At 35.1% G+C, this 21053-nt stretch overlaps 1 protein-coding gene across 23 annotated transcripts in view; it reads left to right on the top strand.

Moving 5' to 3' along the window:
• The window catches only part of SUGCT (succinyl-CoA:glutarate-CoA transferase), a 319512-nt gene that overhangs the window by 59657 nt on the left and 238802 nt on the right, over positions 1 to 21053 (top strand). For 18 of the 23 annotated variants that reach the window (XR_005255720.1, XR_005255717.1, XR_005255716.1 and 15 more), the window contains 3 exons: positions 6712 to 6807; positions 10462 to 10621; positions 12183 to 12283. Coding sequence is in view for 17 of the 23 variants with exons in the window: in XM_038127213.1 (XP_037983141.1) it covers positions 6712 to 6807; positions 10462 to 10621; positions 12183 to 12283 (357 nt within the window). In the remaining 6 variants the exon portion in view is untranslated. Of the gene's footprint in view, positions 1 to 6711; positions 6808 to 10461; positions 10622 to 11198; positions 11237 to 11335; positions 11402 to 12182; positions 12284 to 12594; positions 13505 to 21053 lie in introns of those variants that run through there. The other 5 variants (XM_038127204.1, XM_038127211.1, XM_038127215.1 and 2 more) reach the window with 4 other exon arrangements.

The following is a 21053-nucleotide window of genomic DNA, read 5'->3' as shown; positions in this document are numbered from 1 at the left end:
GCAGAATAAACTTTTTTGTCAGTTCAATTTTACCTGGACTTGGTAAAGCTGTGTGAAATACAGAACACAATGCATTTAATATTTCAATGCATAAATAGTCTTTCTTCAGAGAGAATAAAGTCTTGAAAATAATTGCAGAAATTTACAGCTAAAGTTGTCTGATATGTCTGTTGTCAACATCTGATTTGATTTCTTAGAACACTGCCAAAGTTTTAACTGTTTTGGCTGATTTTTCCATGTCATGGAAAAGGGATTTGTTTTCAAAGTTACTTTAAAAATGATTCATCTGTTTCCAGGATCATGTTATGGGAAAATCCACTGATAGGCTTCTTTGTTTTTTCCCTTTTTTTTCTTTATGAGAAACCCAGTGACTTCAGTTTTTGGATTTTGCACCGAGTTACAGACTAACTTTGGAGTTCTTGGTATTTTTAGCCTTAATACTCTCCTTGATAGTTCTGGTGGGTTTTTATTTTTGTGGGTTTTTATTTTTTTTTTTTTTTAAGTAACAGGTTCCTTAGTGATGTTCCTTTGCAATTATGGAGCTGAAGTAGTATCTTTGTTTACGCTTGCTGGAAAAAAAGACTAGTGTTTTATCATAATCAAGAAAATTAAATTTATTATTCCTTTGAAAATGTGTTTTTCTTCAACTGGAGCTCATTTATAAAAAATATTTCTTTGGTTTCCTTTTTTTCTTTAATGCCAATGCTGTCTAATAGCTTCTATGGTAATGATTTTTATTTTTGATCTCCCACTTAAAATTCATCTGAGTGTGTAGAAGTTTATTTTTTTGTTTGTTTGTTTGAGTGCCTGTTTAACTGGAGAGATAGGAGTTCATTTAACATGTACTTACTCTTGAAACATACTTTTGAAATTACAACTCCTACATCTGTTAGTTGCATCAACCTTTGGTATTGTTAATGTTAATTGAATCTTAATCAGGAGCTGATCTCCATGCTATGGGAAGCATCCATTCTGGTCTTTTATGAACTCTAAATAGCTCATTAAAAATAATTTGTAGATCAGTTCTTTTTTGGTTGTTTCATTTCTCTGAATGTAGGAGTTCTCTGCGATGCAAATGCATTGTGTTTTTGAACATGTCTCAGATTCTCTATCTATGTAGTCTAAACTTTTTTTTGATAAAGCAAAAGATGTTATCAGATATAATTTTCAGGTAAAAAAAGTATTTATACAACTGTGTACCTTAAAGTATGTTTGCTCTTTTTATCTAACTTAACCTCTGAGAATTCATATTCTAGATAAGATATTCAAATACATTACTTCTTCTTTTATTATTGTGTGGTTTGGGGGTTTTTATTGTTTCTGGTTCAATTAACACCTTCTAGTACATCTTTTGTCTGACTGTGATTTGCTGTGTGCTGTTGGTCAGGTGGCTAACTTGAATCAGCAAATCCCCCATGCTGCATGTGATTGCTGGCATGGATTTGTATACCTGCCTAAGTGTCTGACTGGAAAGTACAAGAACAGGACACTATAGGAGGCCTGTTTTAAAATTCTAGTTATTTGTCATTAAAGATCTAATTTTATCTTAACAGGGTTATAGTTGTGGCCAGGATTATGCCATTTATGGGTACTTCAGTGCCAGGAGCTTTCTTTTGTGAAGGGTGAATTCATGATAATTTCCTGGAGTTTTTCATTAAGAGATATCGGTGTCACTGAGTAGAAAACTCTTTTTACTGGAGCACAGTTCATAACATGACCATAGACATTTTTCAAAAACTCTCTTTAATAGTGTTAAGCCTTGGCCTGTGTGATAGTACTTTTACTTTTTTTAGTTAACTTTTGCAGGCCAGACCTGCTGCTTTGATGCAGGGACACGACGGATGAAGCAGTAGAATCTTGCTCCTTTGTGGGCAGTGGCTTTGTTGTGCACTTGCAGGTGGGAATGTCTGCCCTACCTACAGGTGTATGCCACTCTTGAACTGATTTTTAGCTTCTGCAGATATCTCAACTTTGGACTAGATGGGCAGCCCTTACAAGCTTGAATGTAAGGTGGTGTTTGTTGATAGCACCTGGTAATGCTGTGGTTTCCTGCTGGACCCCTGCATGATGGGCCGCCTTGAATTGTGGCAGCTCTCTTTCCTCCGCACAAGGTTGTGGTTTCTGCTGCCCAGTTAATTCTTGCAGGAGTTTGAAGCACAATTCCCTGTGTAAAAACTGATAGAACACCACCATTCATTGTGGTATAGTGCCACATCCTGAAACAGTTGGGTTAATGCTTAGGAATTTCATAATTAGCTGGAAGAGTGGGGGTTGACTGGTAGAGATAGAGGTTTTGGGTTTTGATGTGGGGTTTTTGGGCTTCTGGAAAATGAAAAAATGACTCAAGGAGCAAGAACTGAGAGTCACTTGATGTGCATGTACATGGAAACAACTTCCATAAGGGCAGTAGGGAATAACTGCAAAAGCAAAATTAGTCAAACTTAAATTTAAATGTAACCAGTGTCAAAATCCTTATTAGGGAAAACATAAACCAGTAAAATCAGTCATTAAGTAAATACTAGCATAGGATCTGTGATTTTAAGAGACCTTTTATAGTGTGCACCAAATGTGGATTATGGTCTTATGTTCACATTTTTCTCATGTAAAGATTTTTTTAATACGTCACCAGAAGTATGGAAAAGGAGTAAATGGAAAATTGTTGGCCTCTGTGCAACAGAAGGCCATGGAATTTTCTAGAATGATTTTTTTCCTACAAAGCTGTAAATTAATAACTGTGTTACTACTTCTGTAGCATAGTTACCTATGCCAGTGTAAAATGCCTGAGTCTCAAAGTTAATAAGTCTACATGCTTGAGTTAAGAAAAAGCAAACAAAGAATGAGACAGAAATAAATTAACTTGGCTTAGAGTCAAAGCATTGTTAAGGTATGTGGCAAGACAGCAGACACATAATTGGAGGGAGAAGAAAGTAAAGAATATAATTAAAATGTTATTTTCTCTTTCCAGTTACCTGTCTTCTTTTGTTATTCATATACACTTGTTGAAATTGCATGTAAATGATTGATTGACTCAGCGGACTCATTGTAATAAATTATGTTTGATGTGCTATCTTGAAAAAAATCTTTTGAAATTCTGTCTCTTTTCTTTGTCTACTGACCTTGTGGCTTTTAATATCTTGTTTCCCATCTGTCTGATTTCATCATAATCTGAGCATAACATTTCAGACCTTAATGCAGCTCTCTTTTTGTTCTGATTTAAGTAAGTCTGTTACACAAATATGGGATTTGGCCATCAACAGTAACATTAGAAAGGAATGTTGAAATATGTGTTCCTTTTACTGATGTGAAATAAAGAAACACTTATCTGTAGATATTTGATAATGCATATTTACAGTGCATAGATCTGTCTCTACAGGCAAAGGAATACAGAGATGTCTGTATCATTGCATTACATCTGCTTTAATGTTGTAAGTTCAAAGGTTACTTTTGAGGATTATTTCTTAATTAAAGGAGAAAAGAAATGGGTCTATAAGGTTTCAGGAAAGCAGTTTTAAGTATAGATTTAAAAAATACTTAGCTGACTATGTCATACAGATGTACCCAAACTCCAGTTTGAGATTGATTGTATTATAGATGTTTCTACTGCATGAAATGTCTCTATCAGTGAGGTCCTGAGTCTTGAATTACGGGGGAGTTTGGAGAAATAGACTTAACATTGTTGCAAACATTTTTTTCTAAAGGATATAATGTCTATTAAAATGTTATTTGGGATATCTTTTTTATGCTTGTAGTTCAGCAGTTTGCTTAGCAGCTGCAATATATAGGTAGATCAATTCTTTGTGTTCTTTATTAATTACATAAATTGTATATGCTGAAAGGTTTTTTTGGACAGTGCCTTTTTAGTGGGACTAAATCTTTGGAAAGACCAAAGATAATGAACTGAGCCAGGAAGAGAGGAAAAGGAAAGGCATGGTAGGGGAAAGTTTCATGGGACAGTAGAAACAGAATTGTCTTCAAGTTTGCTGAACTTGTCAGAAAGTTATTATGAATGTGGCAAAAGGCCACAGAGTTCACTCAACAGTATATTTTCACTTAAAACACAAAACTTTGATTTATTTACTTTATTTTGGTCTATTTAAGTTTATTTGTTTGGTGATGATACTATGGCTACAGCTAATAATTAATTTTGGCTGGCTAATTTGACTTTGAATAAGGTACTCAAATCAGAGAAGGAAGTCAGAGGAAGCCAAAAGCTTTTTTCCTTCATGATTTGTTGAAAAAACAAAAATAAGCAAACCAGTTTTATAGGCTACATAGGCATATGCATTCAAACAAGAGGTCAGTACATTGACTGAAATGGAATTATTCTTCATACTAAGTACAAAGTTGAACTGAGACCTTGATATAGTCCGAACAACTGTTAGTTCCAACACTGCTATCTTTACTAAGCTCTGACTTCCCTGGCATTTTTGGTCTCTTGCTACTGAAACAAGTGTGAAGCAGATGCTTTAGTGGTCAAATGTCAATATCTAGTGAGCATTATGTTTTAATCCCTTTTTTCTTAGTGTACTGTGAACAAATGCTTCGGAGAAATCTACATGTGTGGTTTTTTCCATTACTGAAAATATTACATTCATCTCATCAAGGAACCTGAAGCGATTTGCAACACTGTGTTAAGAAGGTGCATTTTTAGGGATAAAAGTCTTTTTGGGAAGAATTCTGTTTATGAAACTCCAGTCCCTAATTCTATAGCATAGAATATAGAAACAAATGGATAGCATGAAATCTTGGCTCAATTGCATTCAATATCAATATTTTGGGATTTCTCTTTCACTAGGTTTTAATTCACCATGTCCTTCCCAGAGTTAAGTTTGATATGGCATTTCCTGTATGGAAAACGTGGAAAGTTAAATGCATATTCCTGGTCTTTAGAAGTAAAAGCTGGTTGTAATGGATGCACCTCACCTGTCAGTGAAATTTGTGTGTAATGTTGCATGCAAATACAGAATACCTAATGAATAATATTTCATCATCACTGCAGAGCCATTTGCTGTGGTAGAGAAAGTATCACTATGGAGAATGACCCCAAAGTGAAAAATGGCAGGAACGATGGTTCAAGGCTATGTGTTACTAATAACTGACACACTCTTGTAACTCATTAACTCTCTCTATAATCATGGTGTTTCATTTTAGAGAAAAGTTGCAGACTATGAAAAAAATTCTTTCTAGATACTTCCAGTTCCATTTCCTTAACTACTGAGATTTTCCTGGGGACCAAAGAACAGATGGGGTTCAACATTTTAGCCAAATGAAGTGACACTGGGCTATAAACAGCTGGATCTGAAATCTGGCTACAAAATGTTTTCCAAAAGTACTCAGGAATAAAGAATTGTTTTTCTAGTTAGTATATACAAATATAATTTTTGTCAGCAGTTAGACACTTATTTGCCATGTATTTTCTTAGTTTTTCTGCTGTACTAAATCACTGCATGCATGATTTATAGTTAAATATTTTCTTTAAATGTGACATTCACATTTTCTTTTCAGAATAGCTGGAGAAAGAACAGGAAAATGAAATGGCTTTTGATTCCTGGCAATTCTGATATAATTCACATATTGGAATATGAATGGTGGACTCTGATTTAATTGTGTGTTTTGTGGTAGAGTAGACTGATTAGTAGGTACAAAACAGTATAAACAGTTTGATCATCAAAGCAGATTTCTTTCATCTAATGAGAAATATGGAGAAAATAATATTTTTGGAAAAAAATCGTTCACATGGTCTACTGTTGAGGCAAGGACTTGTGCTCACTGATGCAACTAGTTAACAGAATAAAAAGAGTGCATTGTGTCTGACGAATGAGTGATAACCTTCCTTGGTAACTGTATTGCTTTATTGTGTTACTTGGCTTCAGATATCATCAAACACTGTATTCCTTCCAAGAATAAAGAATAAGGAATCTGCTGTGGATTATAACAGAACCACTGATTTTCAAGTGTTACTGCATCACAAATTTTCATTTCTTTTTCCTATGATATAATCATACTTACAATATATATATATTTATACTTTCACATTCTGGTTCCTAAGTTAGTATGCTGTATTTTCTTCAAAGTTAATACTTTTCCAGCTATGTCTGACTAAAAACTTGCTACGTCTCTCCTTATCTTCTAATGACAGATGATTTATCAAGGCCCATGACTTAATTAATATTACAGAACATGTGGGGAGCTGAAGAATTCAGAAATATTTTCCATAGCTTGGATATGTAAAATGAGAAGCATAGGAGAAAAAGAAAAGATAATCTTGTAACTGAGGAAAAAGTCTTTATGATTTAAGCATGGGATTGAGGTTCAGGAAATGGTGAGTTCTATCCCACGAATCCATCATGCTTCCCACTAGACTTCAGACAAGACACTGCTGCAGCTGACTATTCTGCAAAATATTTAGTGTAACACTCTCTTATCTCTCAGGGTAGTTTAATGCTGCATATGTCCAGCATTACTGGTGTCATAGGGAACATATTAATTTTTGAGTTTATGGTGTTGTTCTTAAACAAGCACTTCCATGATATAACTGTAGCCTGAGTTTTTCTCATAGTAAAAAAGTATACAAAATATATAATGTCTAAAGGATACTTTTGGGACATAAATATGTTGACTTTCGTATCTAAAGCACATAGAAAGAAATCTCAGAGAAATTGTCCATGAAGTTCTAGCTTTCCTGAATACTGTACTTTTTTCCATTTTCAGGTTGCATGTCTCACTCATGTAGCAGCTAATTACCTTAATTGCAAAATTGAAGCAAAACGCTGGGGTACTGCTCATGGGAGTATTGTTCCATATCAGGTAAGCAGAAAGCTTTAGGGTTTTTCCCCTTGGAATTCATTATTTTGTGTATTATGAGATTGAGGATCGACTTTTCCCATGACCTGTAGTCTGTAATGTGTCTGTGTAGAGGTATGACAAGGTTCTGTTGTTCACTGTCATTTCTGCATTTCGCATATTTCTTCATCAGCAGTAGATTAGTAACAGAACACTGAAATAGATCAAAGGTGTTTGCTGAAACTGGATGACTTTAAAGCTAGCATGATGACTTGATTGGTTTTCACCTAACAGAGAAACCCTTTTTTTAAGGGTTACCTGACTTCCATTCCATACCAGTTATAAACTGAGATCTTTCAATTTTTTTCCCTCTGAATGTTGGTGGTTTTATCTTGTGAGCCTACAAGAGCAGTCTAAATGACAAAGATAATCTGGCAGTGCTGCATATTCATAATTTTCTACTGATTTTGCTACAAATCACTGCCTCAGTGAGACAACAGGTTGATAAAAGGAATTAAACAGAGCTCAGATTTCCTCAGCAGAATTCATACTCTGCTACATCTAATGAAGGGTTGACATTTCTTAAAATAACATGACCTTCATCATATAAACAAACACAGGAAAAAAAAATCTCACTGCAAGTTTTATCTTACTTTTGCCCAATACGGTAAACTCTTCTGGTAAACAAAAAATTTTGTTCTTTTCTAGCTCGTCATTTTGTGTTCTTAGATGGAGGTCATGTCTTACGGAAACTTGAGCATATTTTTAAGAAAAATCTATTCTTTATTTCATATTTTTTGGCATTTCTTATCAAGTGGTCATGTTTGTATCCAGCTGGCAAAGCCTGTATTTCTTTATGTCCAGAGTCCTCTGAGTCTTGAGAGGGGCAGTTTCCAGCATTTGCTTGGGAGAACTGCAGCTAAACACTGCTGAGTATCTTTACCCTCTCCTTTCTTTTTACAGGAGGTGAGGGAAATTTAGTGTATAGTCTTCCCAGTGGTGAAGATCATGGTGATCATAATTGAAAGATTAGCTTTGTGGCCATAAAATCTGAAGCAAAAATTTTCCACTAATATGCAGAACTCCTTCACTAGCTAGTAACAGCCAGACTTCCTCAGGTCTAAAAGCAAAATGAGCTGGTTTTGTAAGAACTATGTCTACTTCATCTAGGAGACTTTTTCCAATTCTTGTACTACTGCACAATCAACTATCTTGTTATGCATTAGCTACAACAAATGGCAAATTGTCTCAGACCAATTGGGAGGTGGTGTGGCTGTTCCTGCAAGAATTACTTTAGTCCTGCAGTATTCTTGTGTCCAGTGCTACCGGTGTAGCAGTGTGGGTGTGTTTTCTAGAACCATCTCTCATGACCCAGTGTAACCAAGTATTTACACTCTGCTGAGTTTCTGTGATGCGACCTTTTGGTGCAAACCTTTTAAACTTTAGTATGTTGAAAGTATAAAACAGATCTGAAGTATCTGAAGTTTGTATAAGCAAACCCAAAACCCTGACTAAACAAAGCGTTTTATCTTCATCATGTGGCATTTGGCTGAATAACTGAAACTTGTGTTCTTTTATGTCCTTTTGGCCTTTGTTTTTCCACAGTCAAAATGAAAAGCATACATTGAGTATCCTTTGTTTCTTTTTTCATGGACAGCTCTTCAGGTCTAGGAGATTGTTTTAGCTGTTTTTTGATTAATCTCAATTAGTCATTGTGAAAGTAAAAACTTTTTTGAAAAATATCCCAATAAAATTATGGTTCTTGTGTATCTGTATGCTGTTTCTGTAGTAGGTATTAGAAATATTACCTCAATATTATGAACAAATTTAATCTAATTTTCTTGTTCATAAACCAATAATTAGGGTGGATTTTTGTGGATGGAATATGTGTATGTGCTTATGACCTAACATTGCATCAGCTACCATCGTTGCAATTCTGATTGTAACCATAAGAATATTTTGAGTTTTAGAGGTTTTTTTCCCTTTACTAACCTAAGCTATACTTAGATTGTAAAGTTCTTCATAAACTTGACTTAACCCTCACTGTTGCTGTTGTACTGGTTTTATAGTTTCTCATACAGCTCATTTGTAATATTGCAATTTGTAATATAGAACAGATCTCTGATACCTGACTTTCATTCCTTATTCTACTTACTGATTATGCTTACTAAGCTAATGGCTTACACTTATCTTTAATTTTTTTTCAAGATATTTTATGCAAGTGAACTACAATTTGTTCAAATAATGAAAAGCACATTTCAGAAAATTGAATTTTTAAATATTTCAGAACAATTAGGTAGTGGCAAACAGTTGGTTGTTTTTTCACATGTCCTTTATTTTGTTTTCTTTTGCTATATTCTGCATGTTTATACAGGTAATAAATTATGAAGTGACACAGAACATGAAGTCCTGTAAAAAGTGTTATGTTAAATCATGGAGGATTGGGCAAATGTGAGATCCTCGTAGAGATATTAAAAAGGCAAAATCAAAACAACTTACATAATTTTTCAGTGTGAGAGATGTCTGATCAGAGTTGCACTAGAGCACTCACCAAAATAATAAAAAACCCTGTTAGAAGCATCCTAAAAATGTACGTTAAAAGTACTTTTTTTGCTTACAATTGTTACAATAAGTGTTCTATATTGAATGCTATGGTAGCTTTTATTTTATTGAGCTTCACCTGAATAAATTTGTTCAAGATATCTTTGCAAATGGCTCTAATTTTTTTCTGTTTACAAGGTCAAATTTACCTTGTAAATTTACCTGTATCTCTGTCATTTCACTGAATTTCGCTATTTTTTCTTGGTTGAAATACTACCAGCATAATTTGTCCCTGAATGTGTTCTCTATATTGACCTCTATTACTTTTCTTTGTATTTAAAAATATAAAAATTAAGCATTAATGGGAAGATGGGTTTTCTGCTTCCTGAAACTATTAGCATCTTTGAAAATCTGTTTCTGGTCTGGTCTGAGATGTTAAGTTTGATGTGTAAGGGCTTTCCTGTTCTAAAGGTTTTTCTCATTTGTTGACAATGTGCTGACTTTGTGACATGATCATCTGAAATGTCTGAGTTTTCAGTTCTCTGCATTCATTACCAGAAGCCAAAGAAAAGGATGTGAATGTCTTTTGAGTATGTAATGTCTCCCGGGGTTCCTGTAAAACTAACTGTAGAGGTTTACCACAGATTTTCAATGGAGGTGAAATTTGCAATGTGCCACAAAGATGAAGTACTCTAGATTCTTATGAGCTGAAATCTGAAATAGTTTTTTGAGTCCTGAAGCCTTAATGAGAAATTACCTTCTTTGAGGATATCTGCTGTTTAATCAGAGCAATATAGCTTCATCAGGTCACTCCAGTGATAATTAATGTAATCAGATCCCAATTTGCTTGGTTTCAAGTGTTAAACCACAAACCTTGGGTTTGTTAAAACACAGCCTTCCGGGCTGCATCTTAAATATAATTAGTACAATTTAAAAAAAAATGGTTTCTATAATGAGACGCCTTGTTTAGCAACAGTTGCTCCATGATTATCCAGAGGAAATCAAGGCTTAAAAGCATCCAGTTTACATAATTGTGCTGAAAAGTAAAATTCTTACTCTCTTTGACTTGGAGTGATAAGGTCTTCCCTCATCCTAGTGGTTTCACTAATGCAGCTCTCTTGCCTGTACTATGCATAGGATCTGGACATTCACATTTTCATCTTTCAACTGGCCCACTTAGATTTTCTCAGGAGAATGAATTCCAAGTGGAATGTTTACAAGATGTTTCATGTGGCAGCTTGTCACCCTGCCATCAGACACCCTGGGCAACTGGGCAGAGGCAAACTTTCAGCAAAAGGTACAGAGCTGTTTCCTCTCAGGCCATAATGATGGAAGTCAATTTAGAAAACTGAGAAACCAAGTTCTTGCAGATATCTAATGAATATGATTTCATTTTTGTTCTGGATTTTAAGACTCACAGGGTTTTCTCAAGTATAGTTCACTTTATTTTCAGAACGTGCAAAGGGCACAGCCATTCTAAATGGAAGTTAAAAACATAAGACAGTAAAGAAATTATTTTAACCAATTGCTTTTTCTGTTGACTGACCTATGCATTTTAATAACTCATCAGACCTAATACTAATGGTTTGTTGTTGCAACCTCACTTAGATTCTGCTTGTGCTAGGCATAAAATTTCCTTCATATGAGGAAATTATCTTGGTGTCAAAGTAAGTTAAATGTGTTATAAAAATCAAAGTATAAGCTCACAAGGAAGTGAAAGGTATGAGGTATTAGGAAGATGAGCCCAGTGTTAGATAAAATATCTCTGCATTATTTTTATCATCTGCATCTCATACTTTTTGGTCATAGAGTTTCATACTGTCTAGGAGTCTTACAAAGAAAATGCCACGTGTGTCACTTGTGTCTCATCACAGGAACAGAGAAATTTGATTATTGACCTGATTCATCTGGCAGAGGTGCTTTTCACACAAAGGCACAATGTGCACCAATTTTTCTAACTCAGCTCTAGAGAATCTCTCAGAACTTCAGTCTCCTTTATTTTTTCTTTCAGTGAAGAGGACAGCAGAATAATGTCAATCATTTTGAAATTTCAAACTGCTTATTCCATGCAAGAATGGTAATATGTACTTATTTTCTTGTCTGTCTTTATGTGGTTTTGTTGGATACTTCTGCAGTTAATGACTCTTGGAATCAAAAGCAACAAAGAATAGAACTTCGATTTTTTTTGCTAAGTTTTGTTTTGTACATGAGACTCTCCTTAAATGAATTCAAAATGGAAGAAAATCTTTCTGCACTATATTAGCCCAGTCTAGGAGAAGATGGAACTTATGCCCAAGAAATAGAGTAAAATACAGATCTTTTTTGAGGAGGGGGAAGTTTTAAATTGAGACAATGCAAGATGACCCTTCTTACTCTCTGAGCATTATCTACATAATACTCATCTGGACTACTTAGACTGCCTTAGGGCTCCATTTTCTTGTATTTGTCTTCCAAGCAAGGAAGCATATATACCACTAAACATGAAAATCAAATGTATTCACAGATCAACTGACTAGAAATTCTCAAGCAGCAAAGTGTATTCTATCACAATTACATGGATAGTATTTTCAAAGAACAGTTGGCCATCCTCACTATTAATGTCTTTACTCATATGAGGAATGCCCAATTCTTTAGTGGCCTTGATCTACTTACCTATAGGTTGTTTTTTAACTATCTCCTTCCTTTATGTCTTTATCTTACAAGGCCCAAGAAAGAGTGAAACCAGAAAAGCTTGTGTCATAATGGATTCTGTAAAACAAGAAAACAAGAATATAATTTGCAGGACTTTTTCCCTTTCTTTCTTTCTTTTTGAACAATTTTCTATTTGTAGATTTCTTTACTAGTTTTTTTTTTTTCAGATGTTTCCTACTATGGAATGATGCGATTAACCACTGTGCCCATTTCACAGATGATTTGGTCTTATTGTGAATATAGAGGACTAGATTTGGCACTCTGCTTGGTAAGAAGTGCTGGAGTATGGATTTTTTCCTTGCCATTCAAGTAATTGAAAAAGTATAGTAATCATCTGTGGCAATCTCTGTAGAAAGCTCATAAATGATGAGTAATTAATTCTAGTTATTCACACCTGACAACATTATACTGATAATTTTGTGGGGATTGTCCTTCAGTGTGTTGTCAAGCCTCTCCCCTGGCAGAGCAGCTGTCTGGAAACCAGTTCAGTAGATTTGCCTTGGGCAGTTTTAGATATGTTCTCATTGTATGATATGAGATGTAGTTATAAATTCATTCATATATATCCTCTCTTGTCAGAGACAGCACTTTAAAGAAGCTGAGCTTGTATGCGCAGAGCCAGCCTCTACCTGCACAAAGGGAATTTTCAGATTGAAATAAAATGCCTTTTTAATTGAAAACATGACACTGTTTTCTTTTTCTGAAGGAAATCTTCCTGCATGTTTTCATTTTAAGCAATGCCTGCAAGGTATTTTTTAATGTCACTTATACTTTGAATTTTCAAAACAGGCATGGATAATCACAATTATTGTTAAGGAAAGATAGTTGACAACTGAGACAGTCTCATTTTTGATCTCCTGGGAAACATCACAGGCTATTCTTGTATATGTACTTGAATATGTGTTTGTACTAATACATTTATTTACACTCATTTAAATTGAATGTACATCAAGATTATTCACCTGTCACTTGTTCATGGATACCTGAGAAAAACTCTAATTAAACTAGAATAGGAATGCAGGTATACTCATGTTCAATGTCATTTGGTGGATATTTGTCTTTTATGCATACTGGTAATTGTTTCCTCCACATTTGCCCATTGCTGGGGCGAGGGATCTAGTTGGTATTATTTACAAGCAAACATGTTACAAGGCTACTGAATATTACAGATTTCTATATTCATGTCAAATTTAGTTCTTTGGAAGAGCAGTTTACCAGAGCGTAATCAGTAGAGGGCTCTTCACATTGTATCTGGTTGGAAAGTGATGAAAGCAGGATCTGTGGCATTGTAGAGGAGATATTGACTGCAGCTGGATCACTGCTTTCTTCTTATCTGTTTATTGGATCCAAGGCAGAAGAATGAACTTTGCTTTTCGTTTGCTTAACATATGTTTTATAGTCATTGTATTATTATACAGTGCAGCCACTCATGAGCTGAAACATATTTAAACAGTCTGAAAGAGAACTCAGAAATTTGTGTATCAGTATTGCTCAGTGACTTCTGACATAATTGTCCTGCATAAATATATATACGTATACATATACATACACATACACATATACATATATATATATATATATATATATATATATATATATATATATATATATATGCATGTACATAAATAGGTGCTTGTTTTTCTGTGTGAAGCTTGTGTCAGTTTTGGTTGGGAAAAGTGGATTGTTATGGAAAGGTATGTCCACTAGATGTCATTCATGTAATCTAGTTTTTGTTGTAGCATTTATTTCTGAAGAGCCATGAAGGATGGTGGATACAAATTACCAACATTATTGGCTGTTTTTCTATATGCAGTGCTTTTGAATTTATATATATGTGGCATGTTACAAAGTAATATTATGATTCTCTCTGTGATGGGTTTGATGCACCACTTAGTCTAGAACTCCCATCTTTGCCTATTTTTGCTTACAATAGCACTCATTGTTGCATGAGTAGGTGTGTTATATTAGAGCACCCAGGTGAGCTGCATGTAGTTGGTAACTCTCTGCAAGGAGAGACATGAGTATAGATGTCAGGGCATTGTGCCCCAAAGGAAAACAAACAAAAAAAAATCATGTGGTTAATATAATTCCACCCCAAATGTGATCTTTTCTAAGCTCTATATAACTAAAACAGCAGTTCTTTAGAGAAGTGCATATCTAGTTAGGAAAGGGAACTCAAATTTCAGAAACTTACACAAGTGGATTTATATACTTACATATATTTGCCACATAACGATGCTTAAATATCCGAAGGACTTAAATTAGTATCACTTTAATCTACCTTGAATAAAATACCCTGTATGTGGACAGGTCAGAAGTGCATCTGAGTATTCAGTTGGATGGACTGATAGGTTCTGTACTGACTGATATTAGCAAAGAGTTCTTTCGCCCCCTGCCTCCCTCCACCCATCTTTGGAGTATGGTGCGTGCTAGTAACTGCTAGACAGCTTCTGGGAAGCCATATCCATACTGTCATTGAAGAGCAACTGCTGCAACATTGGCCTGTGCTCTTTCCCACTTTCAGCTTGCAGCAGCTACAGTGAAACTGGAAGCTGGAGATCACAGCTTCCTTCAACCTCCCTTTCCCCTTCCATATGGAATAAAGAATTTCTCTGCCCTGTGTAGTCAGCCAGAGGGCAAGATGGGGAAGTGATAATCCTCTTGGAATGAGCACTTGCATGAAAAATGATAAATGCTACTTTGCATGGGGATTAACACTTGCTTATGAACTTGCTTTTAATAGAGTGATGCTTCTCATTCAGCGATGTGAAGGTTCATTGTACTCATAGACCTGATTAAGAACCTTTACCACTGTTCAGCCAAAAGGGAGCCATCTGCCACCAGAAACATAAAGCTGTTCAAAACTGTTTCACTCTTTTGCACATTGTCCTCAAGAATGTAAACCACTTACTTTCACATAGCATTTACTTCCCTAAAGAAAGGCTTGTTTCCCCACGTCTCATCACAACATTCTTCTTTTTCCCAGCATGAGAATTGCATTTCTGCTCACATTTAATGCATATGTTTGAAGTCTGTGCTTTATCTCCATGAAACTCTGAAACAGGACTCTCCAGAGGTAGTTTAATGAATTGAGTTGCTATATAAACTACATCTATTTTCATTTCTTTGATGGAAGACTTTACGTTATGCAGTGAGGATGCTCACAGGGCGGGTCAATCGGTCAGTGGAGTTTGTGAAGCTTGTTTGGTATCTCTAGATATATTTGATATTAAGCACTGCTTCATAAAGTTTTGGTGCACAACCTGATTGCTACTTTGCAAGATGACCCCTTCTTTTCACAGTGAGATGACATTTCATGAAACCTGGTCATTAAGTTAATTTCCAAGCACTGATGCCTGCAAATAAATTTTGTATGGGCTATACCATTTTCTTGAAAATTATTGCCTTACTGCTACAATAAGGTTAGCTCCACTGGAATCACAACTGTGGTACTTCAGTACACTGTCACTCCTGAGAATTTAATAGGAAGGGTAGTGAGAGGGCTTCTGTTCTATTTTCAAAAATGACTTATGAACTTCAGAAGTATCAGTCCTGTTGCCTTTCCAAAGTATTGAAGATTTAAATGCTAAATCTGGTTATGTATGTAAGCTTTAACTATGCAGTGTTTTTAAATGTTGTTTCTCATGCCCTTTGTTATATTCAATTGTACATATAATGTTGCATGATACTAACACAGGTATTATTAATTATTAATTATTAATTATTTAATGCTTTCATTAATAAAATTTAAATAAAAACCTTTAAAATTGTAATCTAAGGCTTTTTCTATTATTAAATCACAATTATAACCAAAATTGTTTTGATTTCCTTACTTTTTAATAAGTAGTAACTCTGTTGTATTGAGAGGGATTAGGGTGAAGGTGAGAGAAAAAATAAATTAAAGTAATTCTCTGTTTTGACAAAATCATACTTCCTGACTATCACCTAAAACATGCAATACTCACTGTCTGGAATTCACTCTTCTAATACAAATTTAGCTAGAGAAATTGATCTTACATCTGTATCCCCAAGGGAACCTCAACTAGTTTTATCCAGTCTACACCTTCACCTTCATTCACTTATATCTAGGATAGTTTTGACAGATGTTTTTTCCAATTTCTATTCACCAGAAGTTTTGCAATATGTACAAAACTTGTTTATGTAGGTTTTTGTGCCCACTGAGAGGAGTAAAAGAAATAACTCTATTTTCAATAAGGAAGATAGAACCTGAATTTAGAGATAAGTTGTTGGTTATATAGTTCATGATGTGTTATGGCAGTTGATCACAATGTTGCATCTAGCAAGTCTTTACATATGTAAATATATGTACATCCACAGTGTTCTTATTCCTGGATTATGTGAAGTCAGTTCATTCATATTTCCCTCCAAGGCTATATTTTTTAAACCTCTTGTATCTTTTTGATTTTATCTCTGATATAATTTCCACTTTGACCACCTCTTCAAGTGGTATGTCTAGATCCACCAACTGTTTTAAGTGGGTTCTACATGTTTTTGAGTAACACAAAGAACTTTCACATGTGTTTAAGGCACCCAAGAATAACTTGGTTTAGGTTTTTAACAGCAATACATTGCAATGTGTCCTTCATCTAAGGTGTTCTGTTGCCAGGGCAGGAGAACAGCAAATAGTTCTATGCCTCAACTTTGCTGATTGCTTACCAGATGCAGCTTCCTTTTGATTTACTGTTAAAAGGTTCTTGGGCTTCCTTTGTCTGTATTCCATGTTTTTTGTTTTTTTTCACTATGGATCATTTTGCACAATAGTTGTTAGTTATCAGGTATGCTGATAACTCCAAATCCAGTGAAGCCTGCGCAAGTGAGGTTACTCTGCTGGAGTGACCTTTAAGTCTGAGGTAACAGAAGCCAAACAAATTGCTTGACTGTGGTTTTGGTTTATGTCAGCTACAGCAAGTTGATGGTACTCAAATTTTCAATGAGGATGTCCCTGTGTGGTTTGGTGAACTTCTTAATTTTTGGCATGTTAATTTTACATCATAGTCATCTGTCTCTTCCTGGGTGTTTCTAGGTAGATGAAGCTAGAGATTTCAAAAAGTTGTAACAGCATGGAAGACCCAACTTGTGTTTCATATTTTGTATTTTATATTTTCTATATTTTTTGTTTTAGAAAGCTACCACAGTAAAGAGCGGAAGTCAAATTATTTTAGTGGAAAGACTGTTCTTTTCTAGTAAAAAAAACAGACAAAAGATTATCCTTTTATTTGCTGCCAGTTAATATTAGTTGTTCTTCATGTGGAATGGCCATAATAATAAAGAAATAGGAAGTTGATGTGACTTCCTTCAAGTAGAGAAACATTAGCTGAATCTATCTAACATAAAGACAAGGAATATAGAATACTACAAATACAAATGTATGATCATGTCTCTTCTCATCAGAGACATGTTTTAACTTTGTCAAATTTATTTTTGGCATATGTGGTTGTGGTAGTGTCTAGAGAGTTTTGACCATGAATATTAGTTGTAACAATGCAACAAAGGCTTTTGTAGTATACAGAAGTTATTAACTTAGCTCATTGGGGCAGAGACTGCATTTTGATTTGGCTTGAGGGTTAGAACAATGGACCCTGAGTCTTATTTTAGTGCTTTTGCAAAACCAAGAATAATTTTTTCCCCTTTTGTGTACAAGCGTAAAGTATTTCATTTGAGGATGTTATATAGGACTGAATGTCTTGAAGTAATTTTATGATTTCACTTTTTTGTTCCTGATGTTACTCATTTTTACATGCTCAGTTGACATTCACCATTTTGTCAAAATTGAGAGATAAATAGGAAGTATAAATGGGCATCACATGACTGCTGAAAATAGGGAATAATCTGAGATTAGTTTAAAACCTACAGTGTTTACTGATGTATTTAATCCATGAATAATGAGGAAGGCCATGGATGGAAATAATATGTGTATTTGATTTAAGAGTCTGATCAGGTAGCTTTAAGAGAATTTAAGAGAATGTTATTAGTGAAACCTCTTAGCACTCCTGCATAATTATGCTGTCTTTTCACTGCTACCTTTTCAAGACCCTTGGAGATTCTTAAGTAATTTATTTCCTGCCATTTAACAGTTTTGAGTAATAATGATGATGAGAAAACAGTTAAATAGTTTCTTTTTTCAAGTACCAGGTGCTGAAAGCAACTGAGAATGTCAGTGGGTTTTATAGTGGTTTCCTGTACATCTTGTGTAAGCTTCCTCGAGCTTGAGTCGTATAAGCCTTTGTCAGATTAAAAAAGATAAAATAAATTATTTGTAGTCAAGACATTGGACTGAAACTAAGAAATTTAGTTCTGTTTGCTTGTAAAATATCTTTGTTGTTTATGTTTTGGGTGTTGCAACTTCGTTTAATGTGATACTGATTTTTGGGAGAGTGCTCCCAATCCATTTTTAATACAAGGTAGAGCAGTTTTTTCAAATCATCTGTTCCAGATTACAGCAAGTAACAGAGTGGTAGTTATTTCCAGAATTTGTGCTGCTTTGTTTTTTATCACATTTCTGTCTGTGTTTTGAGATTTGATTGCTGTCTTTGGGATTTGAGTAGGGCACTGCTTCATCTTTTAAAGAGCTGACCTGTTCCTTCTACTTTTCTCCTCTTTGGTCTCTATTTAAATAGTAGGCTGTTTGTAAGACATTGAAAAGAGATGATTTGTGTCTTGCAGGCTGTGACTGCATGGCATTGAACAGTGCAATGTACAGGAGCTAGTTTCAATGCTGCAAGCAGGGAACAATCATAAACATGGATGGGGCTATCCCTTTTTTATGTAAGATCATCTTTAACAATAATGCTTTACAAAGATATTTGCCTGACTTATTCTGGGACTTCACAACCCCTCAGGCATTTAAGTGTGCTTCACCTAGTGCTTCACCATTTATTATCTCGTTGGCACAGAAGGCAATATGCTAGGAATATTCAGATCAGATATTAAGAAAAACTCTAACAGAGAGGACACATTCTTTCCTCTTTTGAGTAGTCTTCTATGATCTTATAGGCTGGTATGTCTCAAACTTCTCTAGGCTAAATGTTCCCAGCTTGCTCAGTCTTTCCCCTTGGATCACATGTTCTAGAATTTACTGTTAATCTCTGTACTTTACTTTTGAAACACAACAGTTTTGGGGCATCCAGAACCAAATGCAGTATGTTACTCCAGTTCCAGTTTCATCATCTTGAAGTACAACAGAAAGAATATTTTGTGAATCTTGTGGGTTCTGCTGATGATCTAAAATTCCACTTTAATATTACTTTGCTGTTGCAAAGGAGCCTTTGTTTAACTCAGATTGTGAAACACGTAGATTCTGGATCCTTTTCTCTTGCATACAAATTATTCATGTCAATGTATTACTCATGCCTAATTGTAGAACCTCCCAGCTGATTTTCATTCTTGAATTTTACCTTCTGCTTTCAGATTTCATCTCCCAGTTAGCTACTAACATTTTCAGTTCTATCTAGTCAGCGAGTACTTGCAGTTCCTTCTGGTTTTGTGCATCTTCAAGGTTGATGTACATCCTTTACTCTCTCCATATCTGTGTTTTTATGAGAATATTGAAATGGTCCGTGAATAGTTGATAGTATTTTTTCACATTGACAAAGAGTTCATAACCCCTTTGTGTAATATCCAGCCAGTTTATAATTTTTTTTCTCATGTGGTCTTACTTAAATTGTACTGCCCTTCCCTGTAATCTGGTGTGCAGAGACAGACACCTTAGTCAATGTATCTGAACTTTGGAAGACAATATTGGCTGTTACCCTTCCTCTGGTTGTTTGGTGGTGAATGTAGGTGTGTCCTTCTGAGAGGGAAGTGCAGACATATAATTTGCTTGATTTTATTTTTTTTTAATTCAATCACTCTGTTTGCACATTTCTGATCTCTAGTATTTCTCTTCTGTCCCCAATATGATAGTGTGTAGATTCTTCAGACTCTACTGCAAGGATTATAGAAAAAATATCTTAGCAAGTGCTTTAGCGGAGTGCTTGAAAACATTGTGTTTTCAGAAGTATGCTCTCAACACAGCATTTTCATAATCTAGCTGAAATTTCATTGTATGTAGCCATGCTGGTGTGCTATTGCACCCTTGCTAATGAATTCACTGAGTATATGTTTGTGTAGTGTAGAATAGAGTCATAGGTATTCTTACAATGCAAATACCAAGTAACTAGAATAGTAACACATTGCAGACTGTAAATAGTAGGCAGATGGGTTGCTCCTGGAGATTGTCAATGTTCATAGGAATCAAGAGGGTCATGAGTTAGTTTCTGATTGCATTGATTACTGTGCTGAGCATCTTAGACACCCCAACTTAGCCACCGAAATGGATTACTGTGCTCAGCATCACAGACACACAGACTTAGTCACCCAAATCCAATTGAATCCTTTAAAAGTGCAAGTTTAGTATGGCTTCAAGGACATAAATCAACCTGTTGATTAATTTCTGTGTAATGGTTTAAGAATTTTACCTGCAAACAGAAGTTAAAACAATATCCTCTTGATGAATGCGCCAATTTCCCCTATATTATGAGTTCCAAAAATTGCTTTGGTGGAAAAAGAAGACAGCTGACTCCTTTGCATAACTACCGAAGCTGACTTGGCAGCATGCTAGACTTTGTCTAGCCTCCATTTTAATAAAAGCTTACTCAGTTATTTGGTTTTTGCATCTTTGATTTCAGTTCCTTGAGGGAATCAAGACCCTGTTCTTGATTTAGCAAGACTTTACTGTCCGGATGTAAATGGTATTTTCTTGGTAATGTATATCAGACCCACCAGACTCATCAGTAATGTATCAACTCATCAGGACTTGGAAGGAAAGGCAGTTTCTCCCTGAAGCTCCAGAAATACTGAAAGCGAAAAATGCTGATAGTTTTTGTTTTAGAGCATGTCATGACTTTTAAGCCAGCTTTATGATTTTTAGGAGATCTGAGTGATTCTCAGTATGTGGCTTGGCATAATGTAATCATTCACTGTACCATCTGCTGTATTTCCATCAAGATGTGCTCCCCTTGACATCCCTACCCCAAAAC

The sequence above is a fragment of the Motacilla alba genome, chromosome 2 (genome assembly GCF_015832195.1).
Source record: "Motacilla alba alba isolate MOTALB_02 chromosome 2, Motacilla_alba_V1.0_pri, whole genome shotgun sequence".
NCBI classification, from domain to species: Eukaryota; Metazoa; Chordata; class Aves; order Passeriformes; family Motacillidae; genus Motacilla; species Motacilla alba.
The sequence above is the reverse complement of the archived record's forward strand: the minus strand, read 5'-3'. Positions and strand labels throughout refer to the sequence as shown.